The sequence below is a fragment of the Petromyzon marinus genome, chromosome 1, assembly GCF_048934315.1.
Source record: "Petromyzon marinus isolate PM22_M1 ecotype Great Lakes invasive population chromosome 1, UKy_Petmar_22M1.pri1.0, whole genome shotgun sequence".
Classification (NCBI taxonomy): Eukaryota; Metazoa; Chordata; class Hyperoartia; order Petromyzontiformes; family Petromyzontidae; genus Petromyzon; species Petromyzon marinus.
In genome coordinates this window covers 37,230,221-37,252,369 of record NC_133667.1, presented here as the reverse complement: position 1 = coordinate 37,252,369, position 22,149 = coordinate 37,230,221, and the positions used below count along the sequence as shown (strand labels likewise).

The 22,149-nt window shown below is 53.3% G+C and overlaps 2 protein-coding genes across 8 annotated transcripts; one reads left to right on the top strand and one right to left on the bottom strand.

The window, feature by feature from the left end:
* Window positions 1-13: 13 nt before the first annotated feature.
* On the top strand, window positions 14-17,625 carry SNX27 (sorting nexin 27). Of its 2 annotated transcripts, none has more exons than XM_032951996.2 (13): window positions 14-362; window positions 4,997-5,228; window positions 5,589-5,781; window positions 8,268-8,332; window positions 10,345-10,449; window positions 10,763-10,841; window positions 11,216-11,379; window positions 11,937-12,026; window positions 12,249-12,398; window positions 12,910-13,038; window positions 14,166-14,225; window positions 15,372-15,428; window positions 16,237-17,625. In XM_032951996.2, the coding sequence occupies exons 1-13, from the start codon at window positions 64-66 to the stop codon at window positions 16,288-16,290; spliced, it is 1,677 nt and encodes a 558-aa protein (XP_032807887.2). In that variant the 5' UTR covers window positions 14-63; the 3' UTR covers window positions 16,291-17,625. The 2 variants fall into 2 exon arrangements, with proteins under 2 accessions (XP_032807887.2, XP_032807877.2); XM_032951986.2 differs by having other exon boundaries at window positions 10,342-10,449.
* Window positions 17,626-17,789: 164 nt separating this feature from the next.
* On the bottom strand, window positions 17,790-21,858 carry KXD1 (KxDL motif containing 1). 6 transcript variants are annotated; one of them, XM_032952048.2, is made up of 6 exons: window positions 21,740-21,858; window positions 21,379-21,619; window positions 20,024-20,215; window positions 19,649-19,801; window positions 18,872-18,918; window positions 17,790-18,381 (listed from the first exon to the last, which is right to left on the bottom strand). In XM_032952048.2, exons 3-6 carry the CDS (start codon window positions 20,116-20,118, stop codon window positions 18,272-18,274), a joined length of 405 nt encoding a protein of 134 aa, XP_032807939.1. In that variant the 5' UTR covers window positions 20,119-20,215; window positions 21,379-21,619; window positions 21,740-21,858; the 3' UTR covers window positions 17,790-18,271. The 6 variants fall into 6 exon arrangements, with proteins under 6 accessions (XP_032807939.1, XP_032807975.1, XP_032807964.1 ...); XM_032952084.2 differs by having other exon boundaries at window positions 21,383-21,619; XM_032952073.2 differs by having other exon boundaries at window positions 21,530-21,619.
* Between the last annotated feature and the right edge of the window lie 291 nt (window positions 21,859-22,149).

The following is a 22,149-nucleotide window of genomic DNA, read 5'->3' as shown; positions in this document are numbered from 1 at the left end:
CCTCATGACGCGGAACCGGAAGTCCACCCCTCCCTCCCGCCCCAGCCTCGCAGCGCAGTGAAGATGGCGGAGGAGACGGCGGGAACGCGGGTCCAGCCGCTCCGACAACAACAACAACACGCACCACAGCAGCAACAACAATCGCAACAACCACAGCAGCTGCAGCATGGGCCGCGCGACGTGTGCATCGTCAAGTCGGAGACGGGATACGGGTTTAACGTGCGCGGGCAGGTGAGCGAGGGCGGGCAGCTGCGCAGCATCAACGGGGAGCTGTACGCGCCGCTGCAGCACGTGAGCGCCGTGCTGCCGGGGGGCGCAGCCGAACGAGCCGGGGTGCTCAAGGGGGACCGCATCCTCGCCGTGTGAGTAGTCGCTCGCGGCAGTGCCCTCCCCTTCTCTTCATCGTGATGATGCCGTGGTGGCGCTCCTGGTAACGCTCTCGGTCACAACAGCAACATCAGCATCGTCAACACTCGTAATATCACACACACCGCGCTGAACACGCTCCAAAAACACGTGAATAGCGGCACGGTATGTTGATACGGATACCACCAGGGGCTTACCGCGTGCTCGCCGAGTGACCGGTGAGTATACCGCCGATACGCCTTGCAGTACTTTACACGAACAACACGGTACATCATCATTGGTACACAGACGCCAACATCGACACAAAAGCACCTCCCACGCGCCAACATCGAGAGCCCGGAGTCCGCATCCTCGCCATGTGACTTGTGACTCAACACGGTCGTTAAATCACTCATCGCGAATAACACAATACACGAATAACACACACACACTATGTTACTAACAACTAATAACACTGACAGTGCACCAGCAGTAGAGTGCAACGAGGCACTATACAGTACTATTATCACCAATAACACTGGCAGTACATTACACTCCCAACAATATACCGGCAGCAACATCTCATACCTGTAATACCACAAATATACACAAATCACCTGCATCGCACAGCAACAACACTAAACTGCACAGCAGTGAGGATTGTGGGTGTGATTATACATACAACTGTATGTGTGTGGGGAAGCGGTGGTGTAGTGGTTAGCGCACTGAACTACGAATCCGACGACCAGCGTTCATTTCCCGCTAACGACCAACGATGAAGAATATCAAAACTAGGTCCTGGGCCGCTCAGTTGACTCAACCTTAGATGAATACCTGGCGTGGTGTGTAAAACATCAGTGGTAGGGAGACAAAGGCGGCTAGGCGTAGTGCTGGCCACCCACCCCTCGTGTTCCGTTTCGGTTTTCATAGGTGCTTGCTAACAGTACTTTCCCCAAAAGTGTGTTAAAGCTATCGGGGGCTTTATCTCGGACATTCTAAAACGTAGATCTCATCATATTATGGAGAGGGGAGTCTGATAAGGTGACACCGCTAATTCGTCAAACGGCCATCGAGGATTTACTCACGACACGGGCATCATGACGAACGTATTTACGGGAATGAGCTACAGCAAATTATACATTCGCTTCTTTTGGAGTGCAGGGATCAGGGTAAAGACGATCGTAACAGAAGTAACGTACAGGACAAGTTCGCTTCACGTTTCAATGCAGCTGTAAGCACAGCAGAGTTTGTTTTTACCTGGGGCAGTTATTGATGGGCGAACCAGGAAATGAGTGCCTCGCCTTAACCGAGTGCTGTACCTGATGTGGTGTGTAAACATCAGCACCGGAGAGACAAAGGTGGCCGAGCGTGGTTCTGCCCACCACCCCTCATGTGCCGTTCTAGCCTCTATAGGTGCTCGCTAACAACACCGTTTAAAAAAAATAATATTGGGGGGGTTCTTTGTTGATGTATATAGGTGTGTGACATGATGGTGTGTGTTGTGTGTAGATGTGTATTAATTTTATATATGTGCGGAGAGTGGTAATGTAATGGTTCGCGCACTGCACTGCGAACCCGACGACCCGGGGTTGAATCCCGCTTGTGGCCAACACCGGTTCCGATTTTTTTCATAGGTCCCTTGCCTTTCCTTAGCCGATGCAGCTATACATTACTAGCTGTTGCTGTGTGTAAACATCATCACTGGGGAGACAAATACGACCGAGCGTGGTGGTAGTCACACCACTGCCTCGTGCGCTATTTCGGCCTATAGAGGTGCTCGCTAACAACATTAACCCCAACGCCCTGTTAACGCTATACGGGGATGATCTTTGTTGATATATTGATTTTGTGTTGTAGCGTGCAGATGAGTGTGTGTTTATATATATCATCCTCAAAGGATGAGTTTCCATTTCAAGAGCTTGGCTCAGCTGCTGCCTCTGCTGCAGCTGATGTCTATGATGATGATGTCACTGCCTTGGCTGGAGCCGAGTCGGAGTGTTGCGGCGTGCCCGGGGTTGGGGCCGACCCCAGTCTGTGATGGGACCCCAGTCTGTGGTGGGACTCACTGCCTCCTCTTTCTCCTCCGTGAGACAGCATCGTGAGAGCCGGTGTGGCGCCAGTGCCCACTCCACGATTATTGAACATTGTTGTGCCACGGTGAAGGATAATTCAAGTAGACTTGGATAGGACGCATCATGGCGAGCCGCACGACGGCCACTCGTCGAGAATGGAAACGGAGTGACAGCCACGGAATGGAGCGCGTCTGAGAGATCGTCCACTGAGGAGATGGAGTGATGAAACCGACTCGTCTGTGGCTCAAAGCCAAAGTGACTTTCTGCTCAAATGAGCATTTAGGCGGTGCTCATCTCCTGATTACAGCCAAAGCCAGTGATGAAAATTTTACTTTTCCATGACAGGTGCGAGTTTATCCATAGACATCGACCACTGTTCACTTACACACACATTATTTTTACATAATTTATGAACCCAGGAGGAATTATGAGTTGAGCCAAGCCCCGGCCAATTGCGTGCAGCTCACTCTACCGCTGGTCACCTCGCCTTGTGCAGGTGTTGCGTTGGATCATTGCATCGTGTGAGGTGTCGCCGGTGGCTTGGGGAGGCCTTCACCCAGCATTGGATTGACCATGGCTGGCTGATGATGATTCCACAATGATGATCCTACGAGGCTCTTGCTGTGAGGGATTCATGAGCGAGACGCCGCCATAAATAGCGGGGGCTGAGCACTCGCTCTTTGATGTGAGGTAGGGAATGGGTCATGCGGGAGCAGTAATTCGGAACGGGGAAATCCCCACGAGGAAACTAAAGGGAGCTCTCGGCTCGCAGCAGGAGAAGGGCAGCGGGAACATATGGGCTGGTGCTGTGGTGAGTGGCATCTCACCAGGTCCCGTGGGGGGTGGGCAGGGCTAGTGCGCACGTGAGGCCCTCGCCGCCCCCGATACTTCCGCATGCCCCTGGGCTGGGAGGTCATGTGAGACTGGGCACTGCTGATGATGATACTGGTGTTGATACTTTTGCTGATGTAAATGCTGCCGATGTTACTACTGATTCTGCTGAGAGTGCTATTATGACCGATTCTGCTGGTAGTCTTATTACGGATGCTGCTGCCGATACTGCTGATGCTGCTGTCAGTGATATTACCGCTGTAGCTGATGGCACGTGGCTGGTTGGGTCGTACGCATGACACGGACTTTTGCCCCGAGTGACGCGTGAGTGAGGCTGTGCCGGCGCTCTAGTTAAGTCCAGCAGTGGCGCCGAGCCACCACCTCACGTGGCTGCAGTGCCAAAGGGCGACTTGAGGCCCCCTCCCCCGTACCGACACCCTGTGGGCTTTTCAAGAAGCAGGGCGAGTGATAGCGGCCCATGCCAATTTGTGCCCGTGCGTGTGTGATTAATTTGTGTGTTTTGTGTGTGTGCATGCGTGGTTCGTGTTCATTGGGCCGGTGACAAGGCCCGGCGGTGGCGCATTTTCCACCTGTTGCAGGAGTTCACGGTTCGAATACGCCAGGCCCCCCGGTTAAGACTGCGGTGTGGATTCACCGTGAAATACTCTGCACCGTCTGCTTTACCCACACTGGACGTTTAATATCTCGTGATGCACAGTGAAGAAGAGTTAGGCCATCATGTACCTTGGTCCCAATTTGTCAAATGTGAAAACCAGCACCGCACATGATTGAATTTGGAAACACGGCAATGTTCACCCCCTACAGCTAAAACTTAACAGGATCCGCCTTAATTTGAAAATCAGTGAGGCTTTCATGAGTAAACAAGTGTAATACAAGTGTGTGTGAGGTTCACCTGTGTTTATCATGCGCGTGTGTGGGTTGGTACAGTCGGGGGCACAGGTGGTGCATCGGCCAGTCATTTCAGTCAACCCATGGCACCTGGGTCTGTCCCGTGACACTTCACGTGGCCTTAACGTGCACATAGCCTGGTACAAGTGCCGTGGTGACGTCACCGCCACTTAGTGGCAAATAGCGGTCGTTGTGTGGGTTTACGTGTGTGTTTGGCTTGCGAGTGTTTGTGTGTGTGTTACATGTGTGCGAGGTTCATGTGTGTTTATCGTGTGTGATGGACCTAAGTGTGTGTACGGTTTATACGTATGGGTTTATCTAAATGTGTGGTATATTTGTTTGTTCCATATGTGGTTTGTGTGTTTGCCAGTATGAAGTGTGTACAGCGTGGTTTGTGCTAGAACCGTTTTAGTCCGGTTTGTGCTGTAAGCATGCGCACGTGTGTAGATTGTCCTGTGTGTGACTCCGTTGTGCAGTTGAGCTGGTGCCAGTCGCCCAGTAGGTTGGTTGGTGCCACCTGAGACCCCCCCCCCCCCTCCTTGCGCGAGCGGGCACACCTTGACACTGGGAAGGGTGGTGGTGGCAGCAGTGGTCGTGATGGTAGAATTGGGCATGGTTGCGATCGTGCTGATGGTGGTGGCAGCAGCGGTGTTGACAATCGTAATGGTGGTGTTCCGGTGATGGCCGCGATGGCGCTGGTGCTGTGGCAGTGAATGCTGTGTGTTGTACTGCATCACCTCGTGCGCTCCGGTGTTTACGGAACCCGTGTGCGCTTGCGTGCGTCACAGTATGCAGCGGGTGGTCTAAAACTAGCCCGCGTGTGTGCATGCCGCGTGCAGGAACGGCGTAAACGTAGAGGGCGCTACCCACAAGCAGGTGGTGGACCTGATCCGCGCCGCCGAGCGGGAGCTGGTGCTTTCCGTGCTGTCGGTGCCACCGCAGGAGGCCGAGAGGCTCGACCCGAGCGACGAGTCGTCGGGCCACTCGGGCTATGACTACGGCGAGAAGCGCGCCGTGCCCATCTCGGTGCCGAGCTACAAGCACGTGGAGCGGCACGGGGAGCGTTTCGTGGTAAGAGGCTGGGGACGAGGCACCGGCCACGGGGACCGCGGTGACATTTGGATGATGGATTTACGTTGGTCTCCATTCGAGGAAAAAGAGCCACCGCAGCGGTGCAATGGTTCGCACGCTGGACTTGCAATCCAGGGGTCACCGGTTGGATTCTCTATCCTAGTGTGGGGGTTGAAGGAGTTATGCTTGTGGTGGTGAACATGATTATTATGATTGGCGAGTTGATCACGTGGGATGACAATGGTTATGATGCTCGTTATTTCCATGACCGTGATGGTGGCAATGAATGTGGTCTTGATGTTGCTGGTGACGATGGCAGTGGCGGGGCTGTTATGGCGTTGGTGTCCCCTATCCCCGCAGGCGTTTAACATCTACATGGCGGGGCGCCAGCTCTGCTCGCGCCGCTTCCGTGAGTTCGTGATCCTGCACCAGAACCTGAAGCGCGAATTCTCTGACTTCGGGTTCCCAAAGCTCCCGGGGAAGTGGCCGTTCTCCCTCTCCGAGCAGCAGCTGGACGCACGGCGCCGCGGTCTCGAGGAGTACCTCGAACGAGGTGGGACCCCCTCCCTCCTCGTCCTCCTCTCAGACCCCTCATCCCCGAGACTGCACCGCTTCCTCCTCATCTTCCACTCCTCGTCCTCCTCCTGAAGACCAATCTCCAGCCTCCTTCACTGTCAACTCCTTCTCTTCCTCTCATCCTCTTCCTCCTGGAGACTCCGCCTCTTCCTCTCCACCTCATTTTATATCCTCCTGTCTCTCCCCCCTCTTCCACAGTTTCCTCTCCCCATCCTCCTGCCACTTTTTTATTCACCTCTCCTCCTTCCCAAGACCCCTCCCCATCCTTCCCCTCCTCCCCACCCCCAAGTCCCCCGTTTAATCCCCACGGTCTTTGTCTTGGGTTGCCATCGGCCAGATTAATTAGTAACAACCTTTGAGCGCAACCACAGCCACCCATCTCAAACCTTGCACCACACAGCAACGCCGTGTCTCAGATACAGATATCAGCAGGGCTTTGTTTCTCACCAAGTACTTTCTGGGTGAAATCTTGACTTAAAGCTTTCGTGACTGTAGGAATTCATATTCTTTGGGTCTTTCGGTAAAGTCACGTAGATAGGTTCAAATTAATGAAATTGGGATTTTTGTCCAATACAGTAAGTCCCCGGGTTGTGGAAGACCAGACTTACGGAAATGCTCCCATAAATCATGTTAAAAAAAAATTCAACATCCGGATTTTTTAGCGTTAGTTACGTAACGCAAACAGTACAGCGCGGTGAGGTTGTGGATGAATAACGCGGAGCGAGGAGTAAGCCCCGCCTTACGAGGCGCTCCACTAAAATGCCGCCTTCACTGAGCCCAAGCTTCACTAGGATTAAGGTAAATGGAATTTTTTGTAGCGTTACGTAATTATTTTACTTTTGTTGTATTGTGTCGTTTTTTTCTATTTGTAGAGGTGTTAACTACGCACTGTTGGGTAACCTGCATTGCCACCAGGACAGTGCAGCGTTACCTCTGGGTACAACGGTTGGGGTCAGACGAGGTGAAGTGGATCGTTGCCACGGTTTGGTAAGAACCAATCAGACTGTTCCACGTGGGAATGTGTGATTGGTTCTACCTGGCCACGAACGAGTATAAGAGGGGTGACCCAACAGAGATAGTGGAGTTCTCTCCCTACACGAAGACGGAAGACTGGACTGAAGCCTAGCTAGGACCCTGGACCAGCCTTTCAGCCCTTTTGAGGGCTAAGGCTCGGCATACCCAGTGGTCAGGACCCACCGGGCCAGCGGTGGGTCAGATAGCCTCCCCTAGGTCCTAGCCGGAGGACTCTAGGCTAGGATAGCGGTAGACGTGCAAGTCCTGCCAAGCTAGGAGGTTAGCAGTAGACGTGCATGTCCCGCCAAGCTAGGAGGCTGTACCTCCCTAGGGTATCGGGTGAGGGGACCGTATATCCCTCTGTGTGTGTTAAGGATTGTACAAGGAAATAGTACAATAAACAGAGCGTCCCTCCTAAGAAGTCTACTCGTCTTCACAACACTACATATGCATAGAGCAATACATTTTTTCCCATATTTCTATTGCTAGTTTTCCTCCATTTATGTTTATTTCATGAGTTATTTACTATATGTACTTTATTTAACACAATTACACTTCGCCAACAGCGATTGGAGAAGTCTAGGCCGAGCCTAATGCACGGTAAACAAACATTCGGCAGTGGCTGCTTTCTGTTAACAATTAATTAAAATGTTTCGTGTTATTCACAAACAATTAGATACAGTATGTTCCATTAGTTTAATTATAGGTAGTGTTAGGGTAGATATTCAATTAAATGAAAGAATCGTAGGAAGTGTGGAGCGTATGTACAGCGATACAATACGGGGGTAGCAATAGAAAACGGACGACAGTGCAATGCAGTACTGAGAGAAAACAAACTAGTCATCGGGTAGGGGAGGCACAACTATTTCCAACATACGGAAAATTTGGGTTATGGATTGTTCTCTAGAACCTAACCCTTCTGTAACCTGGGGACTGCCTGTACTAGGTTACTATCTGTGGTGGGTTTTTGTGAAGAATGTGATGTAAGTTGTGGCCAGAAGACAGCAGAGCAGCAATAGATTCCAGAATGTATCTGTGCAGAACTTTGAATGTCGCATTTGTCTCAGTTTACGACGCACGTTCCTCCCACGCAAAGCCAAATTCTGGTGAAATTTCTCCGGCATCCAAACGGACGGTAGATCAACGGCATCATTATTCTTAACATAAGCCCACAGGGTGACATGGTCAGCTCCTTCAAGACGCTCTTCCTCGTCCCGTTAGTTTGTGGTTGGTGCCAGGAGCGACTCGATCGGGTAGCGCCACTGCTCCCACGGGGTTGCAGGGACACTGCGGCTTTGCCACCACAGTCCGCCATGTGAGCATATCGCAGCGTGCGCCAGATTTGCCACCAGCCACATTCGGTGGCGTCCAATAGAGGTGACGTTTTGTGTCTCTGTGTCACCCACGTGGCTTATTCCGTGTTTCATCCGCCGTGTGTGTCGCCCACAGTCTGTGCTGTGCGCGTCATTGGAGAGAGCGACATCATGCAGGAGTTCCTGTCCGAATCGGCAGATGTGAGTACCGTGCACACCCATTCACACTCATCACCGTACATAAACATCCACTGGCACTCACCGCCATACACACACCATTAAAGACAAAGTTCCTCGTACAGCCTGAACAGACTGTTGGGGCAAGTGCTGTTTGCAAGCACTTATGAAGGCCAGCACAACACACAAGGAGTGGGTGGCCAACACCACGCTCGGCCGCCTTTGTCTCTCCAGTGGAGATGTTTACACACCGCACCAGGTACTCATTTGAGGCTGAGTCGACCTAGGGGAGGCCCGTGACCGGTTCAGATAATTGTCACTTGTGTTGGCCGTGAGCGGGAATCGAACTCGGGAGGCCAGGTCCATAGCGCAGCGCACTGACCGCTACCCTATCGCCCCGTACACACACCATCTCATACAACCATGTATACACAAAAACACACAAAAATCTTGTGTATAGTGGTGGGAGAAAATGCTGTTCACGACCTCCTATTAAGGTTGCTACAGTGCAATAGAGGGTGGTGTGGCTCGCACCACTCCAGGCCGTCTTTGTTTCCCCAGTGCTAATCTTTACACCGCACGCCAGGCAATGCTGTGTTGGGGACTTTGTTAACGCTACGTACATGTGCTGGTATGTGTGTGCATCGGCTTGCGAGGAGCCTGCGTGTGAGCGAGTGTTTGTGTGCCGCTCGTGTTGATGCAGCCATTGTGCAACCTGAATAGCGACTGTTACAACGGGGAAGGGGTGACGTCATCCGGTTTCCGTGGTGACCAGACCGCATTGTCACACGGGGGGGGGAGGGGTGGGTAGACGGTGGGGGTGGGTGGGGGTCTTGTCTGACCTGAAGCTGCTCTCGGCTGCTTCTTCTTGTGCCGAAAATCGCCCCCCCCCCCCATAGTCCCAGCATCCCGCAGCCCCCCACTCCTACCCCCCAGCTTGAAGGTCGAGTGTAGAGTAGCGAGGGTGACGCAATGCGTGGAGTAAGGGCGGTTTAACACGGCGCTGCTGTTGCGCGTGTCTGCCCTGGGAATAGATCTCTGAGATGAATGACCTTTATCAGCAGGTCAACGCTCGGCGAGTCTGCGGCTCCCCCCCCTCTCCACGCGGAGAGGGCCTGGGTTTAAATCAGCGGAGCAGAGCCACGGGAAATTCCAGCGTGTGAACCAAACAATGCTGAACGCACCGTTTTAGAAATGTCCACAGCAGAAAGGAGAATTGTAATTGCTCGTTCTTTGTAAACGTTAGAACGTTAATCGGCAGTATAGCAGACCGTCCGAGCAGAGGGAAAGCGGGCGGTGTGTGCGTGCGAGATGTGGTGGAGCGATTCACGCGGGGCTTGGTGGAGGGGGCATTAGAGAAAGGGTGTGGGCAGCTGACCCAGGGCGATTCGAGGATTGTGCAGCAAGCGTCGAAGGAAGTGAGGGATCACAGCGGTGTAATTTTGAGTCTAATCAGATTGTACACAATTAGAGGGGCTCCGCAAGATAGCATGTTCATGGGTATTGTGCAGTGACTGACGGCAACTTTAACGTGAGTGTGCCAGTAACGATGTATGCGTGCGTGTGTGCGCGTGCGGGGAGTGGCGATCCAGTTTCATATCCCAGTCATGACGCATATCGGTGCATGGCGGGGGGGGCTCTTACTCCGGGTCCTGTTGTTCAGCATGGAGCCCCAATCTCATAATTTCAATAAACTTCAACATTTATTCCCAAAATTGGGTCTACGCTGAACGGTGCAGGGGTAGCGCGAGCGACAGCAGCGGTGCTGAGCGTCATACACAAGCAGCAGGGAGACAAAGTTGGTTGTGGGTATTGGTGGTCATCACGCACCCTCCCCCCCACCCCCCTATTCCGGTATCAATCATAATAGGCGCTTGCTAAGTATAACGAGCATCTTTTGTGATGTCACGAGGCAGTGGCCACCCATCTCTTCGTGTGCCATGCCGGCTTTCATTGGTGCTCGCTTTACAGCATTTGTCCCAAAAGTCTATTAAGGCTATACGGGGGGGGGGGGGGTGGTCTTGGTCTTGAAGCAGGGCGGCAGTGGCGTGGCGGAGGTGGACCTGCGCGTGGAGCTGCCCAACAAGAGCACGGCGACAGTGTCGGTGAAGAAGAACAGCACCACCGATCAAGTGTACAAGGTGCGCGCATCGTAGACAATCACAACCACTCTCACACATTCTAACACAAATTCGTGCACTCGCACACACTTTAACAAGCGCTCACGAACAAACTCGCACACACACTTGTACACTCACTCTCCTGACTAACGTTCTCATACTGTCGCTCAAATGCTCTGACACACACTCGTACACTGTGACACACAAAGTTGCACACTCTTTTTAATAAACACGTTAAAACACTCGTACGCTGTAAATTACGCTCACATGTTTACGCGTGCATGTGTGTGTGCGCATGCGGGCGTGCATGTGTTTACCGTGTGTGCTCGTGTAGGCGGTGGTGCGGGAGGTCGGCATGGAGACACAGACCATCAACTTCTTCGCCTTGTTTGAGGTCATGGACCACTCGTTCGGTATGAGACGTTTTCCCGCGGTGCAAGATCCTCGCCCGTTTGGCCAAATTAATTCCGATAACCGGCTGCTTATAGTGTGAGGAACTTGACAAAACGTCACCGTATAATATAACCAGAATCGGCTGCTCACTTGAAGCGGTGTTTAATATTAAGCGTCTTTTGAACAAAAGGATACGTGTGTGTTTTTATTATATGATTTGTATTATCCAGAGAAGCCTCACTTAGTCTCGAGATGCGCTTACGTAGGAGATCGCCCGCCGTGGTGCAGCATGCGCTGGCGCTACTGTTGGGTGACGGCGTGCGGTGGCGCACGAGCGACCGTGCTGCTTGCTCATTGGGGTTACTCGCATGCCCCCCCTCCCCCCCACTGTTAGAGCGCAAGCTGGCGCCCAACGAGTTCCCGCACCACCTGTACGTGCAGAACTACACGTCGGCGGCGTCTGGCACCTGCCTCGCCGTGCGCAAGTGGGTGTTCACTCCCGCTCACGAGGAGCTGCTGCAGAGCAGCCCCACGGCTCTCGACTACCTCTACTACCAGGTGTGTGCTGCTCGCTCACCTCCACCCGCTGACCTACACTCAATTGCTCACCCACACCCAATTGCTCACCCACACTCGCTCACCTATACTCGCTCACCCACACATGCTCACCTACACTCGCTCACCTACATTTGCTTATCTACGCTCGCTCGCCTACGCTGTCACACATCTGCTCTCGCTCGCTCCCATCTACACTCACCTACACACACCTGCATTCGCTCACACCTACACTCACATGCTTACTCAAAGACAAAGGGGAGCGATAGTGTAGTGGTCAGTGCACTGCAATTCGAACCCGGCAACCCAAGGTCGATTCCCACTCTCACAATTACAGTGGTGATTATTTGAACCGGTCCCGGGCCTCCCTTACATAGACTGAACCTTAAATGAGTTCCTGGTATGGTATGTAAACATCATAACTTGGGAGTCAATGAAGGTCGGGCTTTTCCCTTGGCTATCCACTCCCTCGTGTGGCATGCCAGCCTTCATAGGTGCTGCAGCATTTTCCCCAACGATCTGCTCAAGGCTACCTGGGGGATCTTTGTGTGCTTGTGCAGGCGGTGGAGGACGTGCGGAAGGGCCGTGTGCAGCCCGGGGAGAAATCCTACCAGCTGCAGAAGCTCACGGAGCAGCAGAAGAAGCTGCAGGTGACACGCGGAGATGTAAATGATGCCGATGGTATTGCTGATGATGGTGATTATGCTGTCGATGATGATGCTTTCGATGATGTTGATTATGACGATATTGATGATTCAGATGCTATTGATGAAGCTGTTAATGGTGCCAATGCTCTTGGTGATGATGCTTTTGATACTGTTGAGGATGCTGACGGTGATGTTGTTGACGTTGCTGTGCGGTGGCGCGCCCAGTACCTGGCGCTGGTGCGGGGCTGCGAGGGCTACGGGGAGGTGGCATTCCCGCACTGCCCCTGCGACTCGCGCAGGAAGGGCCATGTGGTGGCCGCCGTGGGCCTGCACCACTTCTCGCTGCACGCCTGCACCCAGGAGGGCCAGCTCGAGGTCAGCCGGGGTCACTGCCTCACGGGGTCGCGCGAGGGAGTGGGTTGCTCGGGGTCGCGTTGATCTCAGGCTTCCGAGTGGTGTTGGGAGTTTCTGTTAGTGTTCCCTGTGCTGTTGTCAGTGTGTGTGTGTTATGAGGAGTGTTGGCGCATTGGTTAATGTGCTGTGAACCTGACGTCCCCTAGGTCGACTCGGTTTTAAATAAGTACCTGGCCGGGTGTGTATAAAACATCGGCACTGGGGAGATGGAGGCGGCCAGGCATGGTGTTGACCACCCACCCCCACGTGTGCCGTAACGGCCTTCATAGGTGTTCGATAACGTAACTTTCCCAAACAGTCCCTTAATGCTAAGAGGGGGGTCTTGGTGTGCATGTTCACCTGTTGACATGTACATGTGTGCATGTTTTACATGCAGGCGTGTACCCATGCGCATGTTCACGTTTCGGCGAGTACCCGCATACGTGTTCACTTGTAAGCGTGTACCCATGTACCCGTGCGTGCGTGCCTGCAGAACCAGGTGATCTCGTTTGAGTGGGCCGAGATGCGGCAGTGGGACACGGACGAGGAGGGGATGGCGTTCTGTTTCGAGTACGTACGCGGCGAGAAGAAGCCGCGATGGGTGAAGATCTTCACTCCCTACGTGAGCCACACATGCACACATCTGTACCACACACGCGCATACAACACACGTATACACAGTGTACTAAGCCGCACACACTCTCGTAGTATACCTGTATATGCACGGACGCACACACATTAGTTGTGGCAGTCAGTATGCAAAGACACACTTCTAGCAGTATACCAACACGTGCTATACATTATGAGACCTCCTTTGCCAGTAACAAGATATAGAAATAGGTTTTACCCTTTTAACTGGCACAAAAAAACTGACACCTTTATTCAAGGCATCATGTTTGCAATAACCACAACACAAGCAGTCAAAATGCAAACAAAAGAAACAGCTCTGATAATAATATGCACTGTCCTTGAATTTGATTGGTCCACACCCGAGACGGCTTTTCTTAGAGCCTAGTCTCCACTGGTGTTGGACCAGAAGACGCCAAAAGGCGTACAACTCAAAAACAGCGCACTATCAGAGTATTGAGGGCTCGGGGTGAGCATTTACATTCTCCACTGGTGTTGGCGTCTTCTGGTCCAACACCAGTGGAGACTAGGCTCTAAGAAAAGCCGTCTCGGGTGTGGACCAATCAAATTCAAGGACAGTGCATATTATTATCAGAGTTGTTTCTTTTGTTTTCATTTTGACTGCTTGTGTTGTGGTTATGGCAAACATGATGCCTTGAATAAAGGTGTAATTTTTTTGTGCCAGTTAAAAGGGTAAAACCTATTTCTATATCTTGTTACTGGCAAAGGAGGTCTCATAATGTAAATGCTCACACCGAGCCCTCAATACTCTGATAGTGCGCTGTTTTTGAGTTGTACGCCTTTTGGCGTCTTCTGGTCCAACACCAGTGGAGACTAGGCTCTAAGAAAAGCCGTCTCGGGTGTGGACCAATCAAATTCAAGGACAGTGCATATTATGATCAGAGTTGTTTCTTTTGTTTGCATTTTGACTGCTTGTGTTGTGGTTATTGCAAACATGATGCCTTGAATAAAGGTGTCAGTTTTTTTGTGCCAGTTAAAAGGGTAAAACCTATTTCTATAACGTGCTATACAGTTTCACGCGTTAGGCCCAAGGGGCCTCTTGTGCTCACCGTGTGTGTACATGTGTGCGTGGGTTTGTGTGTGTGCGCGTGCCTCCCCCAGTATAACTACATGCACGAGTGCTTTGAGAGGATCTTCTGCGAGCTGAAATGGAAAAAAGAGGTGATCATCATCACCGCCGTCACCAGCATCACCGTCACTACTGCAATCACTGTCACTTCCACCTTCAACACTGCTACCATCCCCACCACCACCGTTGCCACTTCCATCACCACTCCTACCACCGCCACCACCGTTGCCACTCCTACCACCGCCACCACCACCATCACCACCCAGAACACCGTCATCTGAATCGTCACCATCACCACCATCACGGCAGTGATGAGCGTGCGAGCGCACATGGCCGTGACCCCCACAGAGTGCGCCTCATTAAACAGGGCTGCTGAGATTGGAAGTACAAACGCGAATGTGCGAGTCTTCTCGAGTCTGCTTGTGGGAACTTGTTTGCGTGTGGGACCTTGTGCGAGCATACCTGAGAGTGAGTTTGTGTGACAGTGTTTGAGAGAGAGAGAGAGTGTGTGTGTGTGCTCACAACAAGCAGACCACTGGGCGGCTGAAACACAGCAAGGTGGCACAGATGGGAGCGCAGGTGGTGCGTCAGTGATCTCAAGTCTGTCATAGCACCCATGCCTGTCCAGTAATCGCCTTTGAGCAAGCCTTTGACACGTCACATGGCCTCAAAGTGCACCTAGCCTGGCACAAGCACCTGGGGTGATGTCACCACCGCACAGTGGTGAATGGTGGCTGTTGCTGTTTTCCAAGCGTGAGTGTGAGCACGAGTTTCGGTATGAGCGCAAGTGTGAGCGCGCAAGTGTGAGCCTGTGTGAAATGGAGTATGGGATTCAGTATGAGTTGGTGTGTGTGAGCTATGGTGCGAGTTTGTGTGCACATGAGCATGAGTGCGTATATGTGCAAGTATGTGAGCCTGTGTGAATTGAGCGTGTGAATGTATTTGAGCTAGTGTGTGTGTGCGCTCCTCCCTCTCCCGTCCGCCTCGTTAACATGCCGGCACTGCTGCCCGTTGCCATGACTACGTTCCCCAGCTCCTGATAGAGGCAGCAAGGGCAGCAGCCGCTTACATGGGGCCACTCCTAGGTCACCTCGGCCTTAAATCTTCACCAGTGCTGTGTGGCAACAGCACCGGGAAGACGGGAGGGCGCATGGCGAGGACTGGACGCTGCCAGCCTTAATAGGCGCTCGCGGACAGCGGGACTGTAACGTGGGGGTGTCTGTGTTGCCGTGTGTGAGGTGGAGGACGAGGGCGACGACAACAGGAACAGCCTGAGACACGGGACGGGGCAGAAGGTACAGGCCCGTGTGGTGACGTGTTCGAGTGTCTGTCAGGCCGCTGAGTAATTATAAAGATGCGCTTGTGGGGTGTAGTACTTGTATGGGCTGTATATATTTGCATGGGTGTTATTATTTGTGTGTACTTGTCTATTTGTGTGGGGCTTTATACACAAGGGTCTTTTATTTACCCAAGACAACCTCAACGAGTTTCCACACCTGCTCCTAAGGAGGGTCCCTGCGTTGAGATGTTTGAGTTTAGTTTCACGTGGGAGGCAACCAGAGTATCCAGAGACGCTCAAAGGTCCGAACTGATCGATTAAAACATTCGTAGCTGTACTGCCATCGCCTGGCCACCTTGCAGCCCAAGCCTGTGTGTGTATGTTGAGCTTCTTTTGCACGACACGTAGCCAATCGGTATTCCCAAGCAGTCTCCAGTTCAAGTACAAACTTGGCTGAGCCCTGTGTAACTACTGGTATTTATGTGTGCATGCGTGTAACTGTAGGTATTTCTTTGTGTGTCCCAGTCATCTCAATTGCTTAAAACGTACACCAGCACCTCCAATTAGCACGGTTGGCTATGTACGGTGTGAAAGAAGTTCAACATACATACAGCTGGCTCTGTCCCCGTGATCTGCCAGCTGCAGGCGGGCCTCACATAATTTGCTTGATAGCCTTAATGTGCACCTGGCACAAACACTGGTGATGTCACCGCCACTTCATGGTGAATGCTGGTAGCTACTGCTGCTGCTGTTGTTGTGCCGCTCTGCACGCGAGTTTGTCTGTTCACGCGTCGCCTCTCTGCCCTTCCACCCTCTCTGTGCAGACTATCTTCAGGCCGACCAACAACCAGATGACAGACATCCCTTGCTCCTCGTGAACACCAAGCCGCCCCAGCTCGCACACATACACACACTCGCCCGCTTGCACGCACGCGCACACGTGTGCGTGTGCACGCACAGCGGACCCTCCACAACCTCTCGCATCCTTGAGCGAAGGGACCACGAACCCAGGCGACCGATGAAACTCGCACCCACACACGCACAGCCACACGGTGAAGACACCTGTACACAAATGCACATGTCCTTGCAAATACACATGCACAACGATACAAATAAACAAGTACACGCATACAAGCACTCCCACAAGAAGGGGGCTGGGTGTGGGGGTGCCCTGCCCCCCTCTATAAAGTGGGGCCATGACCCCCCCTCGCCCGGCCCTCCCCTTACCCCGTGCCCCCAGGTGCTCCGCATGGCTGTGTGCCCAGGGAAGCAGGGGGTGGGGAATGGTGATTGGGGCGGGGGATATCAGCATTGCTTCCCACGTAGAGGGAGGGTGGGGGTCAGAAGGGGCAGGGCCCCCCGACCTTTCACCCCCCTCCCCAGAAATGGGACCTCCCAGGGTTCCCTCTGGGGTTCCCTTCACGTTCGAGGAAGGTGTAAACAGTGTCAATGACAAGCAACCACTCTGATTGAACTCACGGTAACGATCCCACAACACCCAGTTCCCAGCGTCGGGATGATCACGACGTCACCTGATTGGGGTGACCGGGTAAAGTGATTAGGGGGTGACTCGCCTGCGCAGCGTGGGTCGACGCAGCCGTGTGGCCGGCGTTGACGGGGGGGAAATCGTAGAATGAAAACTCGAATCTGAGCTGTCTAACTGAAGTGCGAGTCGCGTCATTTCAGTTCGTTTTGTAAAAGCCGATCATCACCCACATCGATTGTTGTCGCTATTAACTTAAAGTGCTGTAGGTGCGCGGAGGCCAAGGGACCGGCTGCCCTGATATGGGGGTTCCCCTTCAAGGAGTCCCCTTTTAATGGGGGGGTCCCCTTGTATGGGGTCCCTCTTATGGGGTACCTTTATATGGGCCTCACTTCACAGGGTCCCTTTGTATGGGGTCCCTCTTCACGGGGATCCTCTTGGTAGGGCCAACGTCTCTGCCTGATGAATGCACGCAGCTTGTTTTAGTCGCTTGTGAATCTTTAACCAGCGGTTGCCACGTGTCTGTCGTTCCGTTCTCAGATTTGTAAACTCATGCCATGTGCGGGTGCGGCCTGGCGGGGCCCATGTGGCCCCGCCAGGCCGCCGTGTGTACCGCGATGTAAATAGTCCAACGTGAATAGAAACATTAACCTCTGCGTCCCAGTGTCTGCGCCCTGCATCGTACCGCCCCGCCAGCCGTTCCGTCAATAAAAACCACGCGTAGCCTCAACCACTGCTCTGGCTTGTCAATCCGCTCCGGGACGCGCCCTCCCTGCAGGTGCCAGTGAAACCAGAAGAACCCTCTAACTCCGCAGCCACCACCAGTCCTGACTCGGGACTGAGCCCATTCCTGGTTGAGGTGAATTGCAGAGAAACGACTTCACATGCGTTGGAGTTGATCGAACGTCTTTATTTACCCAGTCCAGAGCCACTGAAATGCACGATTCCTTCAGCAAGAGACCTGGGACACGAAGCCAAGCAGGCAGCAATAGTCTACACTGCCCATGCCTAAATGCACATGTATCGAAGGTATAGGTGCGTTGGGGCTAATGAGTGTAATGTCCAATAGAGTGGAGTCGTGCAATGCCGTTGGTGACTTTTCCGAGCACTGCTCGACAATACGCGGTGAAATCCACGTGGGCGTTACTCGCAACCGGCTGATGCCAGTTTAGTTGCGTGTGTTCACGTGAAGATCTGGGTGTGTTTGCGTGTGGACACGGCGTGTGAATTTCCAGCTGTCTTGCCGATGAAAGTGCAGAAAAGGACCCCGACCCGCAGGTCACGCACCCAGGGGAAAAAAACCCCCACAGTGAACGGTCAAACTCCACGGTCGTCACCACTGCAGCCAGGGCGCCTGGATCCCCTCTCCATGCCGCTCACGGGGGTCCGGGAGGAGGGGGACGCGCGCCCCCTGCTGACGGCGCCGCGCCCCGCGCTGCCTCACGGCGACCCTCCCGCTCCTCCTCGGCCCCCGCCTCATGGCAGCCTGCGGTGAACGCACGGTAGCACCAGAACACGTGTGTGTGTGTGTGTGAGAGAACACGCGTGTGCTTGTCTACATGTACGAACTTGTGTGTGTAAACAAGTGAGAGTATAAACATGCAAGTGCACGTGCGTTAATGTACAAAACTAAATAAAGTCTTGCATGCCCTACAAACGGCCATATGAACTCCAGCAAAGGGTATTTATTATACACCACACCAGTGAACACGCGTGTGGGAGCAATGTTCGGTCTTCTTTCGTATTGCTGATCTAGATGCTGAACAACAACCAGAATTTCGCTCGTGTTGTTGCTCTGGAGACTGGGAGATCGATGACATACGTCGTGATTTACCACTAAACAGTGGGCCACGTGAAGGCTGCCATCATCCACAGGATGTTTTTTTTTTTTATTCTCTGGGACGTGGGCTGCCATCCGTAAAGGTGATAGGGCACAGGGGTGGGCGACGCGAGGGGGGGGGGGGAGCAACACTCACGGCTGAACGACTCGGGGTACTGCTTCTCGAGCTTGCGCCGCAGAGTTCTGTGGGGACACCGACCGCGGCAAGAGGTCACGGGGTCCACAAGGGCAGTGCAGACCGCTCCTCCAAACACAACGCGCACGCGAGAAGTGCACATGCTCGAATGCGTTCACGTGTCTGCGTGCGCGTACTCGTTTACATTTGTACCTGTGGTCGCAGTCGCGTACGTGTGTTCGCGTTCACGTGTACGTGCGAGCGAGAGGTCTTTTGAGCTCGTGTGCTTGTATGTATGCATACGCTTACGTATGCACGCAAGATCGCGTCTCACAATTGCTGAGGAATCAGAGACAAGAGGGAAGGCAGCCAGGCGGTGGTGAGCCGGTGCTACCAACAATTGTCCAAGCTCTGTGGTCCTCTATAAAGATATTTTCATCATGTGGGAGGAAACCGGACCCAGGGAAGACCAACACGTGTGAGGGGGCCAAAACTGTATTCCGTAAAGAAAAGACAAATATTAGTCCACACTATGCTAAACCACCATCGTTTGTGTGTACTCTATGCCTGCGTGTGTGTGCGTGTGTGTGCGTGTGTGTGCGTGGCAGTGTGTGGATGTCCGTGTGCGTGCCAGTGTGTGTGCGTGCGTGTCCGTGTGTGTGCGCGTGCGTGCGTGTCCGTGTGTGTGCGCGTGCGTGCGTGTCCGTGTGTGTGCGCGTGCGTGCGTGTCCGTGTGTGCGTGTCCGTGCGTGCGTGTCCGTGTGTGCGTGCCCGTGTGCGTGTGCGCCGGGCACTTGCCGGATGCGACGGAAGACGGTGTCGAGGTCGCGGCGCATGTCGGCGAGCGTGCGCGTGTGCTGGGTGAAGCGTTCTGTCATGGAGGCGAGGCGCGACGATGACAGCTCGTTAAAGTTCAGCAGCATCTCGTTCGTTTTCTCAAACCGGTCCAACCTGGGGGGAGGGGGCAGAAGGCAGAGTGGTGCGGTGTTCGTTGACAGAACAACTGGGATGAGATGGGTGGGACTGCCAGGGCAGCCGATCCAATGGTCATCGTCAGTGGGTGGTCAATTGTTTATTGCATGGATTTAAAGGTTGTGGCAGTGGAGGTAAGTGATGACTGGTTGTGATTGCGTTGGTGAGAGTTGGCAACGCCACGAGTGTGCGGAGCCTTACATGTGGCGCTGCGCTTGCACCACAGCGCTGATGTCGTCCTGGTTGACCATGCCCAGCAGCTGTGCCGTCACGTAGTCTGGGGCGCTGCCCTCCATGACCCCCACTGCCCTGGCCCCCCACCCTGACCCCTCTGCTCCGTCCCCAGATTCCAGGGGTCCCGTAGACACAAGTTCCAATGCGAGATGGCGGTCACTGTGAGATTTTAAGGGGTTGGGGCACACACCATTATATATAAACGTATCTGCGCACTCGCATACATTCTGTATATACAACCACCACAGCCGCCATTTACCACTGTGGCATCTCCACATCGATTGTGCCAGGCGTGTTGCACTTTAAAGCCATGTGCAGTGTCAAATCCTTGGTGGCTGGAAGTCATGAGTGGTGGGGCTGGCCTTGACGGACAACTCTTAGCGGCAAGCCCCAGGTTCAGCAGCTGATCAACTCCTTGTCAGAGTGAACAGCAATTACCAAATAATCAGAATATATAACATGGTTAATCAGAAGGCAGCCATCCCTTGACCGCAACCATGGAATCTACCAGCCTCTCATTCTATCTGTACCAGATGGAAATGTCGACGGTACAACCATGGGAAGCGTCTGGTTAAAAGATATGTAATATCGTGTCGGGGCCAAAATGAATCCCTGTCGCACAAGCACGTCCACCAAGAACATGAAATGCAATTAAAAGTGAGTCGCTTAAAACCACGATCTGCTGTAAACAGACGTTGCTGTTCGATTGCACGGAGTGTATAACGCATGCACCTACATTGCTACCGAGATATCACTGTCGTCGTCGTTGTCACTGCGACTTTTGTTTTAAGTTGCTCTGCTTTGGTATTGCTGTTTGTTACAATGTAAGCACGTTATTATTGGTGTGATACTGTATGTTAGTCATCAGTTGTTTCATACTCTTCATATAACATAGGTTGGTACTTATTACGTTCTGTGTTGGGGTGGAGCGGTGGCGCACCAGTTAGCTCACTCGCTCAGGCCAGTGAAGAGCGATACCAAAACCGGTCCCCAGGCCCTTTAGCACCAACCGGCACGGACCAGACTCGTGTGGGGACGATTGACGGACGGCCTTCATCCAGCGGCAGATTGCCAAGAGACTGCGTCCATTACTGTGCGTATGTTGTTTAACCTTTCATATATAAAGTGTCTTTTATTACAACATATTTTTAATCGTATCATATGATTCCCTCTGCAAAGCCATCTGTCTGGTCAGAGTGGAGGAGTAGGCCAAAACTACCCTCTTCACGCCAGGGGCTCTCTGTGGCCGTCACCCACGGAGTCGGAGCGCCCAACTTTACACATCGCATGGCAAACACTTGCAGGGCTGCGCCTCTACTTACATACATGGGCACACGATTACACTGTCATGTTCTCGGCGTGTTTGTACACCGGGATGTCGGTGTGGTGTTACGCCGCGCTGCTGTGAACTTGTTACACTGCTGTGTTGCGTGTTAAATGTTTGTTGCGTTATGATCCGCACTGTACTCTCACCGCCAGCTGCACAGGAAGTCGTACAGTGGGTGGTCTCCGGGGTCCTGTTTGGTTGTCCTCGCCGCCGCCTGTTCCACTGTCACCTTGCGGCTATAAAAACAATACAATAGACAAAAAACATTGTATAGCTTGCGCATGCGAAATAAATAGGTCTACAATAAATAGGTGTAATCGCCCAGCCATGCGACAGGCTCCTCGGTGACCACAGACCTCGCGTGGACTGCCACAACGTCGGTCACCGGCGCTCGTTGGACAGCCTCACAGCCTCATCAAGGGCCGCGCGTGACGTCACCAGGCGGAGGATGGAATGCGCCATCTTAGGTGAGGAACTCCCCGTCACACTCCCCGCGAGTCACATGGCAACAGCGGCTCGGGGAGATGACGTCACCGCGTAAACAATAGGCGGAGTCGGAGACAATGACGCACGTGGGTGGATTCCGACCATTCGCGAGGAGCTCGACATCAACACTCGCGCGCTCTCCAGCCAATGGCATAGAGGGGGGCGGGGACACGTGCAGGGGCGGGGGCATTGTAAAGGGTGGGGTTTAGTATTCAGCTGGGCGGGGTCTAAGAATGAAGGCGGGGCTATTGGTGAGGAGGCGGGGTCACAGCAGTGAACG

What these genes read in the sequence shown, in the direction of transcription:
- SNX27 (XM_032951986.2), top strand. Translation starts at nt 64, where the DNA reads ATGGCGGAGGAGACGGCGGGAACGCGGGTCCAGCCGCTCCGACAACAA. An exon ending in AGCAGCAGAAGAAGCTGCAG is followed by an intron (nt 12,027 to 12,248) that starts GTGACACGCGGA and finishes TGGCGCGCCCAG; the next exon opens with TACCTGGCGCTGGTGCGGGG. An exon ending in TGAAGATCTTCACTCCCTAC is followed by an intron (nt 13,039 to 14,165) that starts GTGAGCCACACA and finishes TGCCTCCCCCAG; the next exon opens with TATAACTACATGCACGAGTG.
- KXD1 (XM_032952042.2), bottom strand. Translation starts at nt 21,666, where the DNA reads ATGCGCAAGCTATACAATGTTTTTTGTCTATTGTATTGTTTTTATAGC. An exon ending in GACTTCCTGTGCAGCTGGCG is followed by an intron (nt 20,216 to 21,529) that starts GTGAGAGTACAG and finishes AAAATCTCACAG; the next exon opens with TGACCGCCATCTCGCATTGG. An exon ending in ACCGTCTTCCGTCGCATCCG is followed by an intron (nt 18,919 to 19,648) that starts GCAAGTGCCCGG and finishes GTGTCCCCACAG; the next exon opens with AACTCTGCGGCGCAAGCTCG.